The sequence below is a fragment of the Sceloporus undulatus genome, chromosome 6, assembly GCF_019175285.1.
Source record: "Sceloporus undulatus isolate JIND9_A2432 ecotype Alabama chromosome 6, SceUnd_v1.1, whole genome shotgun sequence".
NCBI classification, from domain to species: Eukaryota; Metazoa; Chordata; class Lepidosauria; order Squamata; family Phrynosomatidae; genus Sceloporus; species Sceloporus undulatus.
Genome location: NC_056527.1, coordinates 160,952,108 through 160,975,623, shown reverse-complemented (window position 1 = coordinate 160,975,623; position 23,516 = coordinate 160,952,108). Strand labels below are relative to the sequence as shown.

The window sequence follows — 23,516 nt, the reverse complement described above, 5'->3', positions numbered from 1 at the left end:
CGATGAAGAGGCCAAGCTCAATTTTTGGGTTATTTGGATGTGGCTGCAAGGCATTTCATAATAACCGTGATGTTGTCTTTAGGTACAGCATCCAGGCTGTTAAGAATCCTTTGCTGATTCACCAGCGTTGCTTTTCCCTCTTAATGGATGGGTTGAACTCAGTGGGTTAAATCTGCAGAAAGCTGCAGAGGAGGAAAATCATCCTGGATGTTTAAGGGTACATTCAGCCATATCCACAGATTCTTTACCCATGGATTCATAGAATCATAGAGCTGAAGGAGACCACAAGGGCCATCTAGTCCAACCCCTTTCTGCCATGCAGGAACTCACAAAAAGAGCCGGCTTCAGGGTGGCGTGGGCTCATGGCGTCCACATGCCACACGCCCCAACTCCGCCCCAAAGCTGGCATCATGCTGTCTGCCTGGCCAGATGGTGGGCAGCATTGGGACCTTCCTGAGGCATGGCAGTTAGATGCTGCACGCTGTAGAAACGTGAACAGATGCTTTTTTTCCCATCTCAAAAAGGCGGCACGGTGTTTTGCCCTTTCTGAGCTGGAAAAATTGAGGCTCTGGTGTGCAGTTGTCACAGCCCCGATCCAGTGCTCAAAGGGGTGGCCAGAAGACTCTCCTTCAAGCATGCTGAGACTCACACAGTCTTTCCAGCCTTTTAAGGAGATACAGGTGAATGCCACTGTTCATTTCTGCCCAACTGCAGATGTTTGAGGACCAGTGGCATCACCCCTTTGGATGTCACCTGGTGCAGACTGAGCCCCCCACACTCCCATAGTGACACCACTGTATCATACTGCTTTTCTTTCAATGTGAAGGTAGGCTGGGCGATGCAATATTTTGGGAAATGACAAAAATTGGGAGAGTTATAGCTTCTGTGGACATATTTGTAAAGTAGCTTGAACAATTGCTGTAGTGGTAGAGGGAGGAAGGAAGGAACCAACTCCATTTAGCAGCTCATTACAACCCTCCAGAAGATGTTGCTGGACTGCCATTTCCATCATCCCACCAGAGCCAACAATGAGGGATTTGTGGGTGTTAATAATAATAATTATTATTATCTCACCTCTCCCTGTATTGGATCAAGTCCAACAATTTTGGAAGAGCCTCATTCCAAGTGCGGAGACCTTTTCCGGCTCAGGTCTTGTCAGTCCACAACAGCAGAAAACAGACGCAAGGTTCGCTTCTAATACAAGCCCTTCTTTTTTATCCAAGGTTTGTAAAGGAGGACAAAACCTACTGGTGCCCTGTTGTTTTCATCTTGGTGCACGCAGGCTTTTGCACCTGCTCTGCCTTAGAACACTTTGCGTGGGCATCTTCGCTTGTCCTGTTAGTTGCATTCAGCAATGTCAGGCCTTAATCATTTGCTTGCTGTTAAAAGGGCCAGATTCACAGCTGGTCATGTGTGGGTGGATCAATGCAGTAAGCGCCCTGCAGAGGAACTGGAGATGCTTAATGTGGCCTGAGAAACAACACATTCCTTCCCTTCATATTTCAGCCCCATAGAGAGCAGCCCTTGCCCCTGCTGTGCTTTTGGAAATCAACAAAATGAGTTTGAGATTTAGTTTTGAGACCACTGACATCCTCTCAAAGGCTGAGAAAGCAGAGTGGTGTGTTACAGTGTTAAGAGTGCAATCCTATGCATGCTTCTTTCTCAGTGAACAAGCTGGAGTTTATCACACTGGGGCTGATTTCGGTATTAGAGAGATTAAAGCGCATTAGAATAAAGCGAAAACGGTGAGTCGTTGCACGAATGGTGATCACACACAACGGCACAAATAAAGTGAGATCGGAAATGCATTGTCGCTGAAATGCCAAAAAAAAGATGCACACTAATGCTTCTCTGTGACCTTTAATGGTGGGTTTTGTGTGACATCGTGTGAAATCGTTTCACGTAATTACATCATTTCCCCCCCCCCCCCAGGATATTCACAGGTTAAACTCCTGATCTCCTTTGTGTGATAAACTCCTAAGTTCAATGAGGCTCAGTTCCAATGCTTAGTCAGATTTGACTTTAAAATCATTCCCAGTTCATTAAGTTACGATAGCGACAACAGCAACAACAGCAACCACCTCAGAGCGTGCTGTGGCCTCCTTTGCAGGTTTTTAAACAAAGGCTTCAATGGCCATTTGCTGGGGGTCCTTTGATTGTGAGTTCCTGCATGGCAGAATGGGGTTGGAGTGAATGGCCTTTGGGGTCTCTTGCAACTCAATGATGCTATGGTTTTAACAATAAGCATTGGTACAGCACTCTAGTGGATCCAAATCACTCCATGCAGAGCAGGTCTATGAGCCTGTGTCTTCCGTTCACCTGTCGACTTATGGCAACTCCATGAATTTCCTAGGGTTTACATAAGGAAGGAATACTTGGGGTGGCTTGCCGGTTCCTCCCTCTGAAGTAGCCTACAGCACCTGGCATCCATTGGCTGTCTCCCATTCAAATATTAACCAGGGCTGACCCTGCTTAGCTTCCAAGATCAGAGGGGATCTAGTACCTTTGGCGTATTTAGCCCTACTACAGAGCAAGTTTAGTGTTTGGACTATGACTTTGAAGAGCCAGGTTTGAATCCCTGCTCATCCAGGGAAATCCACTGGGCGACTTTGGGCAAATCACACTTTCTCAGCCTCAGAAGAAGGCATAGGCCTCTGAACAAATCTTGCCAAGCAAACCCTGAGATGGGGTCACTATAAACTGGAAATGGCTTAAAGTCACACAAGCAGGCAGCTATGTTTTTAAATTTGGCAATTCTTACCAAACCACCAATGATACAATTACCTTTTTATACATGTACAGTATGTAGACATTTTATTGTGCATTGTGCGTCAAATGTGTCTTTTAATCTCAGGAATTTATGGTCTGTTGACTAGTAAATAAAGACCATTTATTTACAATTACAGTTACAATTCTCCCAGCAAGGATGGGTAAAAATATGGCTCTTCAAACGTTGTTGGGTTGCAGCTCCCATAACTCTTTGCCATTGGGGATGCGGGCTGGATTGATGGGACATGCACGTCCAACATGCTTGGAGAACTACACTATCCCTATCATTAATCTGGTGTCAGGATCTCTCCCCCCCCCCCATTTAGTCCCATTAAATGCAATGGGTAGTAACATGCTGGCTCTTAAATGTCAAAAATCCAGGAAATATTATATATATATATATAGAGAGAGGAGAGAGAGCTCTGGTCCCACAATAGGATGAGTTATGTGGTCAAACATATATATATATATATATTATATATATATATATCTTCTCTAGATCATCATCTATATTATTACATCATAGATCTAGTCTCTATATAATCTTTTTAATTTATTATATATGATAGATAGATAGATAGATAGATAGATAGATAGATAGATAGAGATTAGCTAACTCCAATTTCCCAGGATTCCCTAGCCATGAGCCAGGGCAGTTACTGCAGCCTCAAAGTGGATTAATATGATTATCCCTGCAGTGTGCTGTTTGGGAACCTTTAAGGCAGCATCAGCATCAACCCTTGTTAGGAGGCTGCAGCAGCAGAGTCAGTCCCAGCTGGAGGAGGCCTTGCTTCCTTCCTTCTTCCCTTCCTTAGCCATGGCCTCCTCCTCCTCGGCTGCAGACAGTGGCCTGGCCCTCTCTCCTTGGAGCCATCGGCGGCAGGAGGAGGCGGGGGAGCTGCGCCGCCTGAACGACCGCCTGGCCGCCTACATCCACCGCGCCCGGGCCTTGGAGGCCTCCCAGGCCGCCCTCCAGCTCCGCCTGGGCGAAGACGCCGAGCAGAGCTGCCTCCTCCTCCGCCAGTGCTACCAGGCGGAGCTGGCCCAGGCCAGGAAGGCCAAGCAGCAGCAGGCCAGCGAGGGAGCGCGCCTCCAGGGGGCGCTGCAGGCCCTGCGCCAGGAGCACCGGCAACTCCTGGCCAGGTGGGGGCGCCCGAGAGTTCAATGGGGTTAGGCTTTACTGCGGTCGCTCTTACAACCTATCATTTATATGTACTGTATGTGTCTGTGTGGGGGATAGGATTAATATATATATATATATATATATATATATATATATGTATGTATGTATGTATGATAGGATGTTATTACCTATCACACACACACACACATATATATATTACATGGATATATATATATATATATATATAGGTAATGATATAATTAGGATTGCAATTATGGCTATTGATGAATAGATGAATTGTTATTTTAGAGAACTAACAGGAATGTCAGTTAATTCAGTACAGTATTAGTATTTTATTGACCGTATTTTGTATTATTGTATCATTTTTACTGATGTAATCCTGCCTTGATCCTTGGGAGGGGCGGGAAATATAAATAAACATTATTATTATATCATTATATAATTTCCTATTAGATCATCCTAATATATATATATATATATATATATATATATATATATATATATATCTGTAATATATACTGTATATGTATATATTGTATAATCCTATTGTATATATTATATTATCCTATCCTAATATATAACATCCAATACATATATATATATATATATATATACACACGCACGCACACACACACACATTCCTATTATATATAAAACATCCTATGTGTGTGTGTGTGTGTGTGTGTGTATATACTCTATTCATATTCATATATATATATATATTGCATGTGGAGGGACGTGTGTGTGTGTATAAGGATAGGATGTTATAGATATTAATATAGATCTATCTATCTATCTCTAGATATAAAACATTATATATACAACCTATTATATATATATATATATATATATATATATATATATATCACTTGTTCCTCTACATTTGCAGCTTTGGCTTTTCCGGATTTGATTATTTGATTATTAATACGTTCTCTCTAGGAATATCTAGGTCCTCCTGCGCAACTCTATGGTCAACTTTAACCAAAAGCCTCACTGAAGGACCTACTAGACGAGATTCCTAGAGAGAACACTCCACTAGGCCTTTGTAGCTCTTCCAGGGCAACTCTATGGTCAATGCCTGGCGGATGTTGACCACAGAGTTGCAGTGGAGGACCTAGAGATTCCTAGAGAGGTGTTCTTGTTATTTGCGGTTTCTCCACATTCACGGGGGTCCTGTGCCCCTAACCCCAGCGGATGTGGAGGTTTTGCCTCTTCTTTGCACTTGTCCAGAATAAGATGGCGGCCTGTTGCTGCTAAGCAGCCTTGCATTGTGGAGGGATTTGGTTTGGAGAAATCTTTTTCTTGGGGCTGACCGGTTGCCCTAACAGATGGAGGTCTAGCAGACAGTTAAAAAAACAATGTCTCTTCACATATTTCGTACACTTCTAGGGTTGGTGCTTTTTAATGGAACTGTTAAATATGGTTTCTAAAGTTGACTACTATATCCATCCTTGTGTTCAGAATTCCTAATAACAGAGCATCAAATTACTTAATATTTGTCACAGGTTTGGAAAGCAGCCATCCTAGCAAAGGATGCCTTGGTTGACAAGGACTTGGTGGGGAGTTTTAAAAGTTAGCCTTAAGGTTAATATTTTAAAGTTGAGCACAGGTTTACTTCTTTATCTGTCCCAGGACGGGCCCATATGCCTTTGGTCCAAGCTTGTTGCCCAAAAAGCTGTTTCAGTTGGTCTTTCAAAATCCCTTCTTTAACATCTGGGCTATGACACTGCTCTCAAATCAGTGAAACAAAAAAGACTGAGATGCTGCTTTGTGTGAGCTTCAGGCTTCTTCAAATTCATCCTTTTCACTGAGCCCCCTTATCTAGCTGAATATGTAAATAATATGACAGTAACAGTTGAAGGCCAAGTTCAATGTTTTTCCTTCCCAAAATATGTCAAGCCTTTTTATCCAGCTGAGTACAATATTTAAAGAATCTAGCTACTGCTAAACAAGCAGCTTTGAAAACATCATATTATTGGTGGGCCTACCAGGACATTCTTATGTCAAATCTTTATTAGACTTTTATGTCACATTATTAGAAGAGAAAAATCCAAATGTGACTTTGGTTGTTGTCAAGTTTTCGTCTGAGGTAGTCAGGACCAGAGAACAGTTAACTTCTGGATTAGAGGGAAATGGCTGAAATAAGCTCTGCCTATATGATTTGACCTAATTTGTTACACATTTGACCTAACTATGGCCTGTTACAGACTGCCAAAATAAAGCTGCTTCGGGTCTCTTTGGAGGTATGCTATTTAAATGATGCATGGGTCCTAAGAGTCCGGAGGTCGCACCAAAACCACACTCCATTCCTAAGCACCGGAGTGCAGCTTTTGGTGCAGCTTCCGGATTCTTACGATGCATGCATTATTTAAATAGCATACCTCCAAAGAGACCTGAAGCAGCTTTATTTTGGCAGTCTGTAACAGGCCAATGTGTAAAATAAATTAAAAGCACAAGGAACAATTAGGTCAAATCATAGGATCTCTGATTCTACGATAAAGATTTGACCTAATTGTTCCTTGGGCTTCTATTGAACTTGCTGGGTCTCTGGGTTGTAATAAAGGATATCTGCAAATCAAGTCTATTCAAGGCACAGAATTATGGATGAAGAAAAATTAATTCTTCTATTTACACCTCTTTTTTTTCTTTGACTCCATCCTCTATAAATATTCTCTAAGATAAAAGTGACACATAGATCCTATAGATTACTATTTTAGAATGGTTACATTAGGGATCTGGAAATGGTAATAGACACGGTGCTTATTACTCAACTGTATTTAAAAACCTTGCCTGTCAGATGCAACCTCTTCTTCCCACTCTTCCAATTTGCTTGTTTTGCAGGAACTCTACAAAAGAAAATGATTTAAGCCTGGCGGTTGCTCGTGTGAAGGATCTCGATGCTCAGCTCAACTCCAAAGAGGCCGAACTGGCAACTTCATTGAGTAGACAACAACACCTGGAGAGAAATCTTCACGAGTCCAAGGAGCAAATAATCTCTGTATGGCGTTGTTCAGTAAAATCTAAAATGTCCTGCTGAAGCTTTGGAAGGTCATCCTTGATATTCCAGATCACAAGTCTGTTCTTGCTTTCTTTTCTTATGCTCTCTCCACTTCTTTGAGCAATTAGAAGTTCCAGGGGAATGGGACTTTCCTTAGTTTGGTGTCATCTGCAAAGATGTGACTGAAGGCTTACAGAATTTTTTATAATATATTTGTTCATATATAATATATTTATTCATTACTTGGAGTCAGAATATCTGAAATACCACCTCCTCCCATATGAGCCTGCCAGGAATCAGAGATGTTCAGAAATGTAGATCGTCTGTGGTCATTATTGTTGTGTTCTTTATATTGAGCAGTACATGGACAGAAATGGCCCTGCCATCTCTGTAGTTGTTCACCCTGCTTTAAAATAACCCTGGTGTTCCCATGAACATAGTCTGAGATTGTTTTAGGGCAGTATCTGCATAGCTCCTCCAAACTCAGTTCTGTGTCCACAAAAATTACAGTGTGTTCTCTTTATTCCTTGTGCAAGCTAGAGAGCTTGAAAGAAAAAGAATTACAAATGACATTGGACAGTAGTTAGTACTATGCTTCTGCTGGTGAACATCAGAATTCAGTGGTAAAGTGAGGAGCAATTTCTTACTCACTGCAGCCCCAATGTACCCCAAAACTGACTCTGGTGGGCTTTTGGGTGGCATGATGGAGAGCGGAAAAGAAGGAAGGGAAAGAATGTTTCACAATGCAGAATTTAAGCCGTTCAACTTAAATGTGGTGAGCTTTTGTTGTAGCTGTATGTAAGCTTTGGAACTTAGATAATACATGTAGATTAAGTTTTGTTAACCTGAGGTGTTGTGAAAAGTGTTTCTCCTTTCTTAGCTAAAAGAGGCAGTGAATGATTCCAAAAACCAACTTCAGAATGAGAAGTTGAGGAGGATAGATTTAGAAAACCAAATGAAGACACTCCAAGACCAAGCGACATTTCTGAAGCACCTCCATGAAAATGTATGTATGTCATATAGACTTGGTAAATCTCTTTTGTTCAAATTGTTCAAACGCACAGCATTCTTGTTAAAGATAGCCAGGTTAATGCACTTGGTAAATTTTTTTGATGAGACTAATGTTGATACTTTATCTGGGTTATTCTAAGGAGCATTTTCTCCCATATTTCTGTTTAAGAACTGCAGAAGAACCCCTTAGTCTGTGGGATTTTGCTGGCGGAGATCCAGGGAGTCACTGACTCTGTGATTTAAAATAAAACAAAGGTAGCCATTTTGACCATTAAAATATCCATGATTAGTGTGAATATCTTTCTCAGACCAACCAAAAGATCAGAAAAACAAGCAAGCATTCAGGCTTTCCTGATTTCTTCATTGAAGCACTGTGATTATTTAAAATCAAACCAAACATAGAGCTGATTTTCTGATTTGAAACCAATTGCATGCTCTTTATTCCAGGCTTGTACTCCAGGACTTAACTGTATGCTTATATATCCTTACATATTCAGGGGTAGCTATGTTGGCCATGCAACAAATCCAAAATCCACAAAGCAGCTATACCTTTATAGGGCCAAACAAAATGCACAAAACACATTATGCAGACTTTTGAAGCTTTACAGGCTTCTTCACCAGGGAAAGATATTAAAAGTAAAACAGGAAAAATGATGATCTACATTTTATCTCAGATTTTACTTCTGTCATCAGTTCAGATGGTCTGGAAGGACATCAATGCAGGACATTCCCCTTATTGGCCATGTGGGGACCAGGGACAAAGGGCAATAAAAGACAAAGGTGCAGGTTAAGTCTACTTTATCTGAAATTGGATCTATGTGTGTTTTGGATTGTGAAATATTTGCATATATATAATCAGGTATCTTGGAATTGGGATCCAAGCCTAAACATGAAGTTCATTTATGTTTCATATACACCTGACAGACACAGCTGAAGGTAAGTGATACATAATATTTTTAATAATGTTGTGCATGAAACAAAGTTTGTGTGCACTGAACCTTCAGAAAAGCAAAGGTGTCACTTTGTCAGCCATCCATGGAAAGTTTTGGATTTTGGATTTCACAATTCCAGATAAGGGACCTTAACCTGTAATACAACTTGTTCATTTGTCTGACTGAAATATATTGCTTTTTTAAAAGGACATGACTGCCAAATTCTTTTTCACCTTGCATTTCCATTCTTTTAGGAACTTAGGAACAAGAAGCAACTCTATGCGAGCAGAATTCAAGAAATAGAGTCTGGTCGTCAGCAGGAATTTGAGAACAAATTGTTGAAGGCTCTCCAAGACCTCAGAAAAGAACATGAAGAACAGATTCAGGAATACAAATATAAGACGGAGCAAAACTTCCAGGCCAAAGTGAGTGATCTGGCTGCCTGATCATAGTATGCTGAAAACATAGATGCTGCTTCTGACATTTCTATGGGATGTGCTTATTCTTGACATAAGGGAAAGAAAAAGGAGTGAAAGAAGCAATGGTTGGAGGTCTGTTTGAGTTTAGCAATTAAATATGTGATTCATTCATGGAATGGTAAATGTGTCAGTTGGTGGGAGCTGAAAATAAAACAGAGAGGGAAGATGGGGGATTATTGACCAACTGGAATCACTAGGACAAGGTCTGGGAATCGGTTCCCCTTGATCCTCCACATACTATGCCATCCCTGAAACTGGAAGTGAATGGAAGTTCAGTTTCAGTTTCCTAAGAGCCTTATTTTTTTGGTGAAAAAGAGTGTGTGCAAGTGTGGGGTGCAGCTTTAAAAAAATCACATCCTACAAAAGTTAAAACTATCAGTATAATTAAAGACACGTAAAAGCTTAACCCTTAAAAAAAGGAAAACAACAAATATTTAAAAGGAAGCATTTTACAAAGGGAGGCCTAAATACTGTAATGGCATCAGATCTTGTCTGATCTTGGAAGCTAAGCAGGATCAGCCCGGGTTAGTACTTGGACAGAGGACCACCAATGAATATCAGGTGTTGCATTCTGAGGAAGGACCTAGCAAAACCACTTCTGAGTATTCCTTGCCTAGTAAAAAAGAAAACCTGTTAAATTCATGAGGTTACCACAAGTTGAAAAGCAGCTTGAAGGCTCATGCACACACGCTTTACAAAGGGCTCTTTCCATGGCGCAACCAGTCCTCAAAGTCTTGAACCACATTTCCTGGAGGCCTTCAAGAGCACAATCTATTATTATTATTATTATTATTATTATTATTATTATTATTATTACTAAAAATGGGAGTGGAGTAGCATAGGATCAGAGCTGTCACCATGGCATTTTAAAGAGGGGAAAAAAAGAAAAAGGAAAAATAATATCCACACAGCATATAGCATTTCCTCTACTAGAAGCTTCTAGGTTTCAGGAGCTCCTACACTGTGAAACAATTTGTTATTTTAAACAAGAAGTGGCCTTCTAGTTATTTGAGGATTTTGTGGGGGGTTTTAAAAACCACAAAACAACTAGACCTAGCAGAGACCAACCAAACCCCCAAAATATCACAGGTAGAGAAAAATGGTCCCTGGACTTACTGCGGTTGCCCTTCCCCAATTAGAAGCTGGGGATATGTGGGAATATTTTGTTGGAGGTCTCCACTTGTTACCTTTTGCTAACAAAATAGCCACCAAATAATAAGAACAACTAGAATTTGCTGCATGGAATTGGGGACCATTGCTGTAGTTGAGAATATGCAAACTAGGGTGGAGGAGATGTTTGGTCTGGTCGCTGCTAGGTCTAGTTGTTTTTGCTTTAGTGACCCTTCAACTCCCATATACATCTGATAGCTCTCTCTAAGTTCAGCGAGATTTACTCAAGTAGGCCTGCATAGGATTGACTGTTCTGCCTTGTGAGATGCTTTCCCCAGTTTCTTAATCTTACTCTTAATCTTATAATAATAAAAAATAAGATTAACGTTCCTGCTTATGCTAGTGATGTGGTTTGGGTTACATAGGCTGACAAACACACATGCTGACAAAAATACATAGGTTCCAACATTTCAGAGATGAAAGCTGGGACATGTGTGGCCAAGCAACATCAGTGTGCTCAGGATGGCAAAATATATTAATAAGGAAGACTACACAAACTAGGAGAGGCTGCAGTGGTTTGCTTTTGTGTAAGCCTGTAAGTAAGAGTGCAACCTAGTTTTGTAGTTTGAACTCAGCTTGCAACAATTCAAGTAAACTGAGGACAAAAGGGGGAAGTGGGAGGAAAGAGAAGCTGGGACATTTTTAAAGCAGCTGGAAAAATGGGACAGCAAAGGATTAATTAGGACTGCTTTGCTAAATTGGGATAGTTGAAGGATATGCAAACAGATGGAGTCAAACTTAGTAAATGTTCTCTTCTGTGTTGGCAGGGATAATGGCAGAAACACTGCTCAGCTTTGGTGTATGTGTGTTAAAACTGAATAAGGATACACTGTTGTGCATAGGAACAAGTTCAAATTAAAGTGCATAGTAATAGCTTTCTTAACCAATACTTTCACAGATGGAAAATGTCCAGCTTTCTGCAGCAAAGAACACTGATTTTGCCAACTGTACCATGGAAAAGCTCACTGAAACCAAACTGAAGGTTGATACCCTAATATCACAGGTAAGTATATCGGAAACCTGGTAAAACAAGGCATCTGAGAATGCTCTAAGCTCCTCTTTTAATTTCTATAAAACAGATCTCTGTGTTTGATATATGTGTTCAAATTGATGTTCTTAACAGTAAAACTTTTCTATGAAATCCCAGAACAGTGCATTAGAAGTCAGGATAAAAGAACTAGAAGCCAGAGCAAGGGAGCTTCAGAAGACAGTTGACCATGAACGTGATTCATCAAAGAAGCGCATAGCTGAAAAGGATAAGGAGATGGCAGAAATGCAACAGCATATGCAGACTCAGCTGGAGGAGTATGAGCATTTATTGGATGTGAAGCTAGCTCTGGATCTTGAGATCAGTGCCTACCGGACAATGCTGGAAGGAGAAGAAGAACGGTAAATTTGGGAATCCTGCAAATTTCAGCAGGTTTTAAAGGGGAGCATAGTTAGAACTGAGAAAGAACTGAAGGGGCACCAACTGCTCAGAATAACCCAAGAGTTATTGGTCATGGAGCTGAACTAGGTGACCCCTGTGGTCCCAGTAGGTGAAGATGCCCAATAGTTGAAGATAAGAAAGCTAATTTGATGTAAAAAAAAAAAAGTTAAACAAGATAAGAAAACAACAAGAAAACAACATTGATACCTTATCTTGCTCAACTTGTTAAACAAAATGATCCTTTGGATAACTAGGATAAGGTATCAACATTGTTGATATCTTATCCTGGTTGTCCAAAGGATCATTTTGTCCCACCTCTCCTTATGTATTGAGAACTACAGAAGAGCCCCTTATTCTGTAGAGAACCAGTGGACATTCTGGCAAAAGTCTATTTAACTCTTGTCTGCTGAGTATGAACAGCAGACCAGACAGACTTAATTTTGAACAGAATTAGCCATTTATGGGCTGGTTCAGATGGCCCTAAAGGGGCAGCTTGGCACTGCCCCTTTGATCGCCAGATCGGGACTGCAGCAACCACACTCCATGACCCTAATCTGGCTTTTTTCTGGCTCAAAAAGAAGCATTTTAAACACATTATTTAATGTGTAAATCAAATCCCAGGAAGATGTGAGCGGGTGGCTTGAATGTACATTAAGGGAAACTCTCTCCAAAGATTGTTGTAGTTGAGAAGGGTATTTTAAGAGCCCTATGTCTCTGTTGGTTCAAATGGATGGCTACAACTGTAATGTACAGGAAGATAAAAATTTATAGAATCTCCCAGCCAGTATGGCTGTTGGCCAGAAAGTTAATATCCCAAGTTCTACACTTATCTGAGAGTCACCCTAAAGTAGAGGATCTCAGATTTGGGTCCTCTAATATTGCTAGACCTCAGCACAGAAACCCTTTGTTTTCCTCTGTAGCACAGTTGCATTACCTGTACACTCTATACCAGCAGCCAGTCATGTGGGGTGGAATCAAAATGTACAATTATATTGCAATACAGACGTGCGTCAAAATCTTGAGAGGAGAAATTGATGCAGAAATATTGAGCATAATGTGGTTTGATTCTTCGAATCTTGAACTGTACTGATCTGATTTCAAGCTGTGTCACGATCACAATGGCAAAAGGTGAATAGTAAATATTTCTCAGGAGAATATTGAACTGACTGCCAAATTTGACAGATGATCTGTTTTATAGTTTAAAAATATGCAGACCCTCTTTGGAAGGTGGGGGAAAACAGACAACAAGCAGTCAGGGCCACCGTGATTCCCTGCAAGGAAAGAAAAGGAAACGGGCATTAGCCAAAAAGCAAGCCCACAGTGCAAGTGTCAAAGTGGTCCAGCGTGCGTCTTCTTCAGGAAGTATCTCCATAGAAGAAATTGATACAGAGGGGAAATACATTAAAATTAAAAACAACTCTGATAAGGTATTTAAAATGCATTAAGCCTGGTCTAATGCATGATTGTATAGCGTTACTGATAAAGCCATCTTTCTAAAAACATGGCTGCCACCAGTTCTTGACAGAATAGCCTTGGGAGTGGGCAACTTTCCACGGAGGTTTACTTAACTCTTCTACCACTGTGCCTGGTATGTTCTTTCCTGTAGTCCCTGTTTGTGATGGGATTATGGAAGTAGAACTTTACTGGGCAGGAGAATTACAGGGGATATGATAAGCACAATGTTGGCTGCTTGTGCCCTGCACAGTGTGTGCCTTCCTGTTACTTCATTGCAATATCTGGCCCTTTTGAGTGAAAGTAGTAGTAATAGAGCAAGCATCCCACGAAAGACTGCTGTTTCTCTGTTACTGATCTTCTTGTAGAACAGGGGCTCTCAAGGAAAGCTTGTGCCCACACCCCAATGGGGTGCGAGATGGAATTTCATGTGGTGCAGCAAAGAAAAGCTTGTGTCATTGAGTGACAAGTCATCACTCAGGTTTTTTTCTGAATCAATTAAAATCTAATTTCTCAATTCAGATATGCATTGTATGCTCTGAGTTAAACGCTTATTTTTTAAAATTCAATTTGTTCACCCACAGTATTGTTTGTGGTTCAGAAATTAGACTTTCTTCATTTTCAAATATGTTATTATCTTTGTAGGGGGCACAAACATTAATCAAACATTTCCAAGGGGTGTGGGGTACAGAAAAGATTGGGAACTACTGCTATAGCAAGTACATACAAGGATTGGATTACAGGTCATATACATAATGCCCATGGAGCAAAGAACAGTACTTATACATGAACCTTAAAAATGGTCCAGAGTGCTCTGTGATATGCTAGGGTTCATTGACTAAGTTGTCAATGGACCTTACCACACTAGAACAGAAACAGGATTTTAAATTAAATTAAATTAGAAAAAAAAGTTTTTCATATGATGTTACTGCCAAAGTGAAATAACACGAAGATAAAGCGAAGGCAAAAGGGGCAAAGACGGCAGCTTTTTACTTTCAGAACGTCCTGAAAGTAAAAAGCTGCCGTTTTTGTCTCTTTTGCCTTCGCTTTATCTTCGTATGATTTCACTTGTGTGAAAAACTACCCGCATTTGCGTGTTTTTCCCCCCTAATTTCCTTCTAATTTAAATCCCATTTCTGTTCGGGATTCCATGAGTGTGATAAGGTCCAGTGTGGAGAGGTGTTAGAAAACATTTGTAATAAAACATTGCTTTCCTTGCAGGATCAGTTGCTAACTGGTTGGACAGTAAGAAGGCAGCACAGAAATGAATCGGACATAATGTACCAGTTTCCTGCTCGATTTACTCTTCTGGCTGGTCAAGTAGTTACAGTGAGTGAAAATATTCATATGTTACACTTTTTGCAAGTCAGTTTCTTCTATGAAACCACTGTCACTACATAGAGATATTAGGAGTTTTTCCTCATAGTTTTGTGTTGTTTATTAGTTTAAATCTTTCTTCCAATGAGATCAAGGTGGCATGCCTAGTACCTCAGCCCCACAAAATCACATTTTTTTTTTAATTTTCAAGATCTGGGGTGCAAGAGAAGACTCAAGCCCATGTCCTGGTGTGCTTGTCTGGGAATCCCAAAAGCCATGGGATGTTGCAGAGACCATTAGCATTGCACTCCTTAACGCTGATGGTAAAGTAAGTGCCAGAACAACCTGTCTTTACTGTTACTTTATGCTCTTCGGGTTAAATCTTCTGACCTGTTCCACTTACTTGCAGGAAACAGCAGAAGGAAAGATCATCTATGTTGATAAAGGAGAAGGTGATGGAGAAGTGGAAGATGCTGCTGATAAGAAAATGGAGCTTTATGGTCAGGTAAATTTCTAAATTGTTCGCTCAAAAGCTGAAAGTGAGAAATGCCAGATATACACCTTATTTTCTGCCTGGTGGAACATTTTCCTCCCCACTTAAAAAAAGTGAAGTATATTTCAAATCACAGTAATAATTGACTGTGAGGTTTCTTGCCTTGACACGACAAAAGAAGGAAAATTGGGGGTGGACCTTATATTTTGTTTAAAATTGGGGAGAATCAAGTGATCATCCTGACACTGTCTCCGAGATCCAACTTTGGCTGCAGTCTGATGCAGTTTGACTCCACTTTAACTGTCATGCTTGAGGCTATGGAACTGTGGGATTAGTAGTTTTGTGAGATCTTTAGCTTTCTCTGTCAGAGAGCTGTGGTGCCACAACAAACAAATCCCAGGATTTCATAGCATTGAACCATGGCAGTTAAAGTTATATCAAACTGCTCTAATTCTGCAGTGAGGCAGAAGCAGTCTACAACTAGCTTAGCAAGGCTTTATTCATGCACTGAAGGCTGTTCATTAATGTGTGGGTCAGACTTTACCATCATTAAGTAAGTCTCAGTTATTCATACCTAAAATGCTCAAAATGATAGATGGTTTACAAACTGGATCTAAATCCAATTCCTATCTTCAACTAAGTTCAGAGTCCTTAAATTAGTTGCTTAACAACAAGTCACCATTTATATGAATCCTACTGATACACGCCTAGCTATTGGATTTAGGCCTGTATTCCTAGCAAGTTTGAGGTTCCTCATATAGTCTAGTAGTCATATGTGATCAATTGATTTGATTGACTGATTGATTGATTGTATTTCTATATTGCCTCCCAGCCCACAAAGGCTCCCAAGGCAATTAACTAACACAAATCAATTTTAAGTACAAAGTTAAACACATTTTAAAAGACACTAAAATACTCTTTAAAACGCCTACAAATAAAACAACCCTGGAATCCAATTTTAAAACAGTTAAAATAGCATTTTCAAACATGGAATGCCATGCAGAAAAGCACTGTTTTGACTGCCGGCTGGAAAGTAAGAGATAGGGCCAGCCTAGCCTCCTTAAGTAAAGATTTCCACAGTTGAAGTGCAGCTACAGAGAAAGCCCTTTTAAAGACATTCTACTTGTTAAATTAAACAAGTTCTAATTAACTCTGTATAAAGGTATATGCTTTTGCTGAGTGCCTTCAAGTCATTGCCGGCTTATGGCAACCCTAAGGCAAACTTATCATGCAGGTTTCTTGGCACAGTTTGTTCAGTAGGGGTTTGCCATTGCCTTTCTCTGAGGCTGAGAGAGTGTGACTTCTCCAAGGCCATCCAGTGGGTTTCCATGGCCAAACAGGGATTCGAACCCTGGTCTCCAGAGTGCTAGTTGAACACTGAAACCATGTTGGCTCCCATAAAGGTATATACTGCTGATATTTTCGAAGAACAAAACCATATTTTATGTTTGAATGGTGTTTGTATATATTTTCAGAGCCATTCTGTCTTGCATGAGAAGCAAAGTGAATGCTTTCTCTTTACATAGTTTCAAAATTTCGTCTTTAAAGTACTCACATGTTTAATCAATTTACACTGGTATGAACATTTTTGAACGCTTTGAAGAGTGCAAAACTAAAACCTAAATTCTAGCAATTACTCCTAAACGTAAGAACACCATTTATTTGCTTAGACAGATTACAAAGCGGAAATTTTGCATTTCAGCCTCTTATTGTCAAGACACCTCAGTTCTTCTTCTCTGTCCACAGCAAAATGAAAGCCGCAGCTGTCCCATAATGTAGTCAGGAAAAGATGGTGATGATCTACGGAGGTTTCTTACACAAAATGACATTCTCTGGAAAATGTGTAAACTTTAGGGATAAATGCCATACTGGAATTTTGTGGAACTTTACATCCCACAGCGTCAGATGCTGGATGTTGTGTCTTGGCATATTGGGTCTTTCCTTGATTGGAGCTACTGAAGCTGGAATATAATGCATCTCCAAGAAGGACTGAAGTGGTTTCTCAGACAGCCCTAAGATGTTGTGCTGCTTTAAAAACCTGTTTAAGAGTCAAATGCTGTCAAATTAATACAGCAGTAGAATCAACAGTGCTCATTTAGATGGTAAGGTCCCACTTGCTTTTAGATCTGCTTCTCATGGAATTTACAATAATCAAAAACAAAGCTACCGCATTGCTCTATTTCTACATTCATTGAGGCCCTTCTCCCCTCTGCACAGATACCTAGGCAAAATGGTTCAATTTTATTCTTGTGGCTGACTGCTGAAGATTAATGCTCTGGTATTACAGTGTGCAGCCTTCTACATGATGTTGGACTATATAACTCTCATCAGACCTACTCAGCAGAATGAGTGGTGAGAAATGATGGAAGCTGCAGTTCACCAGCATCTGGAGGACCACATAATTGTGCATTTTGGTGCTCCCCTCTTTCATAACTTGGGAACACCTCAATGTAAGTGTACAATTAAATCAAGAGGAGTTCTTCAGCTCCCTTACATTCTATCAGCTACGTAATGCTACTCATTTTATGTTTTTGGCTGTAGTGTATTATTTTGGTAGCCCGACTCTTATGCGCAGCCTGTGTAGACTGCACTGTTGAATGAGCCTGTGCGGTTCAGTTATAAAGAGGTGAGAACTTTAGATGCTTTCTCAGAACCTGGGAAATGTTCTTGAGCTACAGTTCCCAGAATGCATGAGTTGACATGGGTCTTGTAAAACAAAAATAACTTCTCCAAGTTCTGTTATTTCTTTACCCTCCTTATCATCCTAACCTAACCCATCAAAAAGCCCTTCAATAGGATGCAGAATGGAAATAGAAATAGCAGCGATTTTTAAACCCTCTAGTTCTCTGTCACTCTCTAATGTTTTGGATGGGGTCAGGGGCTGCTGTATTTCAATGCACAGGGTTTAGTAAACACTCCTGTGTTTGTCAATCTGAAAGAGTGTACTCATTGCTACATGCCTCAACAATACAAAAGGTTTGTTTTAATGACAGTTTTTTTCTCTACAAGAGTAACATTTCAGTTGGATTTCTCGATCAGCAAATATTTTAAAAGAGTTAGCTAATAAATAATTATATTATTTATAATAATTATAAATAATATTAAATTATTAACATCAGGCTTTGCCTCTAATATTTTAGTAGATCTAAATATGTGATAGTAATATTTCACCACATTTAGATAGGGATAAATGCTTTTCCTGTTGAACCACTTGCTTTCTATTATCTTCCATACAGCTCACGAATCTTTATGGTGTTTAAACCAATAAACTTCTTTGGTTTTGGCAAGCCATAGTGTCTGTGTTTGCATTGATTGGGAGGGCTGCGTGTAGAGTTATCGGTTGAATGTATATGACAGCAAATAAAACACCACACTTAGTAGCCACAAGTCATGAACAAGACTATGTAAAAAAAAAACAAGCAAGCAATTTAGTTAACTGTAAGTTAGGCCTTCCTACGGATGTTTTGTACTAACTACAGAGGAAGATGAAGAAAGCCTTCCACTAGTCTGATGAGCAGCATAGGTGCTATTGACTTGTCATAAAGTTAAGTAGGGTTTTAGTTCAACTTGAAGGCTGCTGTTAATTGTCTCATAACATTAGTAACTCCCTTGAAAGCTGAAGTTCCAAACAACTTTGACATTTGGCTTTTTGTAGAGTTGAAAAATACTTTGATGCTAACAATGGAATGTATGTTTCCCACCACACTGTTTATTAACATTTGGTCAGTGAAGAATAAGAATTGGACAGTGACAGTGACTCAGTTTACAGAAATACCATAAGAGACTACAACTCTACTCTTTGGCAGAGTACAGTGCACAACAGATACAAGCTTTTGGCAGAGTTCAGTGCACAACAGGTATGAGCTTTTCACAGTTAACTTAAGGTAACAAGGGTGGCTCACTGATTGTTAGCTTTACCCATAAGCAATATCCACCACAGGCTTAAAGGGCTGTCTGATATCACTGGAGGAAATAAATGCACTTCTGGGAGAGACACAGCTGAGCTATCAATAAACACCTCACATAAAAGATCTTCAAGGCACAAAGCAAAGGAGTAGGCCAAGACAATTTTTTTGTATTCTCATTTAACAAAGTGGAAGAACTCTGTATATAATATATATGTGTGTATATGTACAAACTACAAGAATACAAAATAAATACATTTTTTAAAGACGCATACAAAAAGTCAGTTGAAAGAAGCAAGGCTTTCATAGAATGCCACACGTATGAAAGATCACTCCAAGCGAAGACATGGGGTTCGGTCACAAAATTTCATCTGCAGCTTGAATGGCAGGGCATGCTCACTGTGGCAATGGCACCACAACTTCGACGTAACTGATGGGGAAGAAACCTGATTCACCATTTAACATACCTTCGTACCAGTTCTCATCAATCTGATTAGTCAATATGATGATGTCTCCTTCTTTAAAGCCAAGCTCACCTTCATTTTCTGGCTCAAAGTCATACAAAGCTTGGCAGCAAGGCTGGTCCATGTGCAACGAAGAACCTGCTCAGAGTCACATGGGAGAGTTATCAGGTTTTTAGTCTTGACTTCTCCTGACTTGTGTCTTAGGAGATAACTGGGGGTGCTTATATTATTAAAATTAAACAAAGGCACTGAACTGAGTCTCATGAAGGAGTTACGTTCAGAAACTCATGCTCACCTGATAATTTTATGGATGAGCTGAATGATATCCCATTGTGCTGTTGGTTGTTGCTTACTTCCATCGATGTCCTTATTGGCTTTGGCTTGAATTCACATCTAGGGCGACTTGATGCTACGTTTATCCTAAAACAGATAGGTTAATGGACTCTAATGGTGAAATTCAAAAATCTATAGACTACTACTGCAACAGCACTGAAATGAGCAACCCCATTTCTTTTCCAGGCCATGCTGATAATTAAGCACTAAGAGTGAACTTAGTATCCATATATCAACATGACTGAAACTAAAGTGAGGCCATCAAGCAGGAGGCATCAACATGTTCAAGAGTTTACTCTCCTCAAAAAGGACAGATAAATCTCCTTTCCAATAGAAAAACATGCAGACTACAGTCACCCCTTGGAACTTGCAGGGGATCCATTCTGGACCGCCTCGTAAGTTCCTAAACTTGCGCATATTCAAGCCCCTTAATCTTGAATGGGGTGCATGCATCTGGGGCGCGCACCCCATTAAGGTTAATGGCGGTTGCCCCTCTGCAGATTTCCAAGTCTGCAGACTTGGAGGGGCGACTGTACTTGGCTGTGAGGAGGCTCAACAGTCTCTAGGAACCACAGGATGTCATCTGACATTTGCAAGAGAAGCATGACGGTGTACCTAAGCCCCTAACAATTTATACCAGCGCATGTGTGTAGACTGATGCTGGTCTGCAACAAGTTTCCAGGAAAGAAGGAAACAGTTGTAGCCAATTGGCACAAATAAGGTACCAGTCTCTGGCACACTGCAAAGAAGATAAAAAAGAAGGAAAGACGTGCCAGTCTGTAAAATCAGCTACCTTGAGAAACATCAGTTTGTACTACACATGATGTAGACATGGTCTGGCTGGAATCCTAACAGCACTCCTATTAGTGAGTTTGTTCTGTTAACTTTTTGGTGCAGGTTCAACTTTTGTTGACTGTTTGCATTTTATCTTTCTATTAAAATGCTCAAGGATGACTTGCAAAAACAAACATCAAATCCACAAGAGCATCAATAAATAGGACAGTCCATTGCCTATTTAACTTACTAAAATATGTATATTGTTGTTGTGTGCCTTCATTTCCCTAACATGAGCCTATCATGGGGTTTTCTTGGCAGTTTTCTTCAGAGGGGATTTGCCACTGCCATCCTTGGAGGCTGAGAGAGCGTGACTTGACCAAGATCACCCAGAGGGTTTACATGGCTGAGGGGGATTTCAACCCTGTTCTCAAGTCACAGTCCAAAGCTCAAACCACTACACTGCATTGGCTCATAAATCACACCCTGTATACCTATGGTGGGAATCCTTTTAAAAACCTAAAAAAAAAATTCCCCTGATTCCCAAAAGTAAGAATATTCATTCTATTTATATCCCACTTTTTTGGGCTATGCACCCCAAGAATACAACAGCACTCCTATTAGTGAGCACTCCTATTATATGCACCCCCAGAATACAAGACTAAAGTCAGTAACTAACAATTTGCTGCCATCTCATAACATCCAAACAGTCTGCCCCAGGGAAAGTGCCTCACTTTGCTTCATGGGAGAGCCACCCTTACTCATTAAATGGATTGTATCTTCCAAATACCCTGAATGGCTAAATTCCCTGAAGGCACCAAATTGTGTCTGATCTTGGAAGCTAAGCTGGATCTCAGGCCTAGTTAGTATTTGGCAGGGAAGTGTTCAGAGTGTACCAGATACTGTAGACTAACTATATTCAGAGAAAGACTATGGAAAACTTCCTTGGAATAAATCTTATCAAGAAAACCCTATGACAGGTCTGTCATGTGTCAGATTCAACCTGAAAGCACTTAACAAGTAGATATGGCCAAACACAGAGATTCCATCAAGTAGGGCAGGGTGGAAATTGTGTGGCCCTCTAAATACTGTTAGACTTCAACTCCCAGCATTCCTTACCATTGGCTATGTTGTACTACCACTGCACTAGATCAGTGTAACTGGAGGCAGCTCTTCTCAAAGTCTTCTGTGAAAAGTTGTTTGAAAGATAACCAGCCTGGAATTATTCTTACCTGTTTTGTAGCTTGCTTTGCAAGTCCTCTAAAATTTCTGTGGACTGCTTATGATAGTCTAGTGCAGCTTCTGTGAAGACTAGCAACTGGCTTACTTGTTCTATCTAAACAGAGGAAAGCAAAAGGGAACTTTATTCAGTGCATTTTGTATAATATTTCTATCCATGCTGGGTAATCTAAAACAAAGACACACCTGCATTATATTTTCAGGAGCAAGGCGAAACTGGATTCCCATTCCATGGATCGTGCAAAATCATTACAGTTGGAGAAAATTCTAGGGAAAAGGGAGGCAAGGAGGAAAGCAATCATTTGATCCCTCCTGTGCTATGAGATTCTGAGGAGAGGATCTTCTCTCACTCCCACCACCATCACAAACAAAATTGGTGAGGACACAAGACAGGGCCTTCTCAGTGACTGCCCCTAAACTCTGGAACTCTCTTCCCAGAGAGACCAGAATGCCTCCCCTCCCACCTTACTCTCTTTCCATCAACAGGCAGACATTTTTATTCCAGGAGACTTTTAAAACAAAGTTATAAAAGAACGTGCTTATAAGAAAGTGCTTTAAACTACAGTCAGACCTTGGTATCCACTGGGGATCCATTTTGGACCCACCCACCACCCACCCTGCAGATGCAAAAAAACCCCAGGACCCCGTGTCTTATTGTCCCTAATGAAACATTTGTAAAAGCCTAATTGTAAAAGCTAAAAGAGCATGGTGTAGTAGTCTGAACATGCTGGACTACAACTCTGAATATCAGGGTTCAAATCCCTGTTCATCCATGGAAACCCACTGGGTGACCTTTGGCAAGTCACACTCTCTTTCAGCATCAGAGGAAGGCAAAGGCAAAAACCCCTCTGAACAATCTTGCCAAGAAAACCCTGTTATAGGTTCACCTTAACATTGCCATGTATCAGAAATGAGTTGAAGGCAAGCAACAGCAAGGAGGAGGAGGAGGAAGTTTTTAGCTTAATTCTTGTTTTAAATTATTGTAAGCCGCCTTGGATCTCATCTCGTGAGAAAGATGGAGTGTAAATTCTTTAAATAAATGAATGAATAAGTTAGCATTCTGTAGAAATACCTCCATCACGAGGTGGCAGCATTTCTAAAACAACATGAAAGCCATCACCCTGGCCATTTTCTCTCTGACTTATGAAAAATATCAACAAAAACAAAATGAGGATGATTAGAGATGAAAGCCGAGGAAAGGCTTAAAATATTTCCTGTATTCTATTCTGGGAAAACAAAGGGACAACCACAAAGAGCGTAGGCAGTATAAATATATTACCCGTAATAGCTCCTCAGTTCTATATTTGGAGCTGAAAACTTAAGTGGCTGATGTATTACAGAGCTGCATTACTCAAGACTTTCAATGAATGCTAAATCTTTTTAGGATGCAATGCTGTTCAAATCTACCTGGGAGTAAATCCCACCGAACCCACTTAGGTTTATTTTTTATTAGGCGTGTATAAGATTAGTTATACATGCCTAAAGTGTTAGTTGACAGACATCCTATTCATGCAGTATTTTGAAGCACGAATCAAGGAACATGAGAGATAGTTTTTTGTGGGTTTTTTGGGCTATGTGGCCATGTTCTAGCAGAGTTTCTTTCTGAT

General features: G+C 40.3%; 3 protein-coding genes across 5 annotated transcripts in view; 1 reads left to right on the top strand and 2 right to left on the bottom strand.

Moving 5' to 3' along the window:
- The window catches only part of ADAMTSL3 (ADAMTS like 3), a 221,016-nt gene extending 219,859 nt beyond the window's left edge, over positions 1-1,157 (bottom strand). Inside the window, exon 1 of the mRNA XM_042475404.1 lies at positions 1,075-1,157. The gene's annotated coding sequence lies outside the window, so the exon portion shown is untranslated. The remainder of the gene's footprint in view (positions 1-1,074) is intronic.
- A 2,429-nt stretch (positions 1,158-3,586) lies between these two features.
- On the top strand, positions 3,587-18,488 carry LOC121934036 (lamin-L(III)-like). Its single transcript, XM_042474011.1, has 11 exons — positions 3,587-3,912; positions 6,755-6,911; positions 7,792-7,917; positions 9,109-9,279; positions 11,402-11,506; positions 11,651-11,892; positions 13,131-13,359; positions 14,606-14,713; positions 14,913-15,029; positions 15,111-15,206; positions 16,941-18,488. Exons 1-11 carry the CDS (start codon positions 3,587-3,589, stop codon positions 16,971-16,973), a joined length of 1,710 nt encoding a protein of 569 aa, XP_042329945.1. The 3' UTR covers positions 16,974-18,488.
- A 395-nt stretch (positions 18,489-18,883) lies between these two features.
- SH3GL3 (SH3 domain containing GRB2 like 3, endophilin A3) overlaps positions 18,884-23,516 on the bottom strand; it is a 25,645-nt gene continuing 21,012 nt past the window's right edge. For all 3 annotated transcript variants that reach the window (XM_042475407.1, XM_042475408.1, XM_042475409.1), the window contains 3 exons: positions 21,903-22,006; positions 19,859-19,983; positions 18,884-19,701 (listed from right to left, as the gene is read on the bottom strand). In XM_042475407.1, coding sequence (XP_042331341.1) covers positions 19,496-19,701; positions 19,859-19,983; positions 21,903-22,006 — 435 coding nt within the window. In that variant the 3' untranslated portion in view covers positions 18,884-19,495. The remainder of the gene's footprint in view (positions 19,702-19,858; positions 19,984-21,902; positions 22,007-23,516) is intronic.

Bases quoted from the DNA above. Each gene is read 5' to 3' on its own strand.
- LOC121934036 (XM_042474011.1), top strand. From the start codon at position 3,587: ATGGCCTCCTCCTCCTCGGCTGCAGACAGTGGCCTGGCCCTCTCTCCT. The intron at 9,280-11,401 runs GTGAGTGATCTG...ATACTTTCACAG, and splicing joins AGCAAAACTTCCAGGCCAAA to ATGGAAAATGTCCAGCTTTC. The intron at 15,207-16,940 runs GTAAATTTCTAA...CTCTGTCCACAG, and splicing joins AAATGGAGCTTTATGGTCAG to CAAAATGAAAGCCGCAGCTG.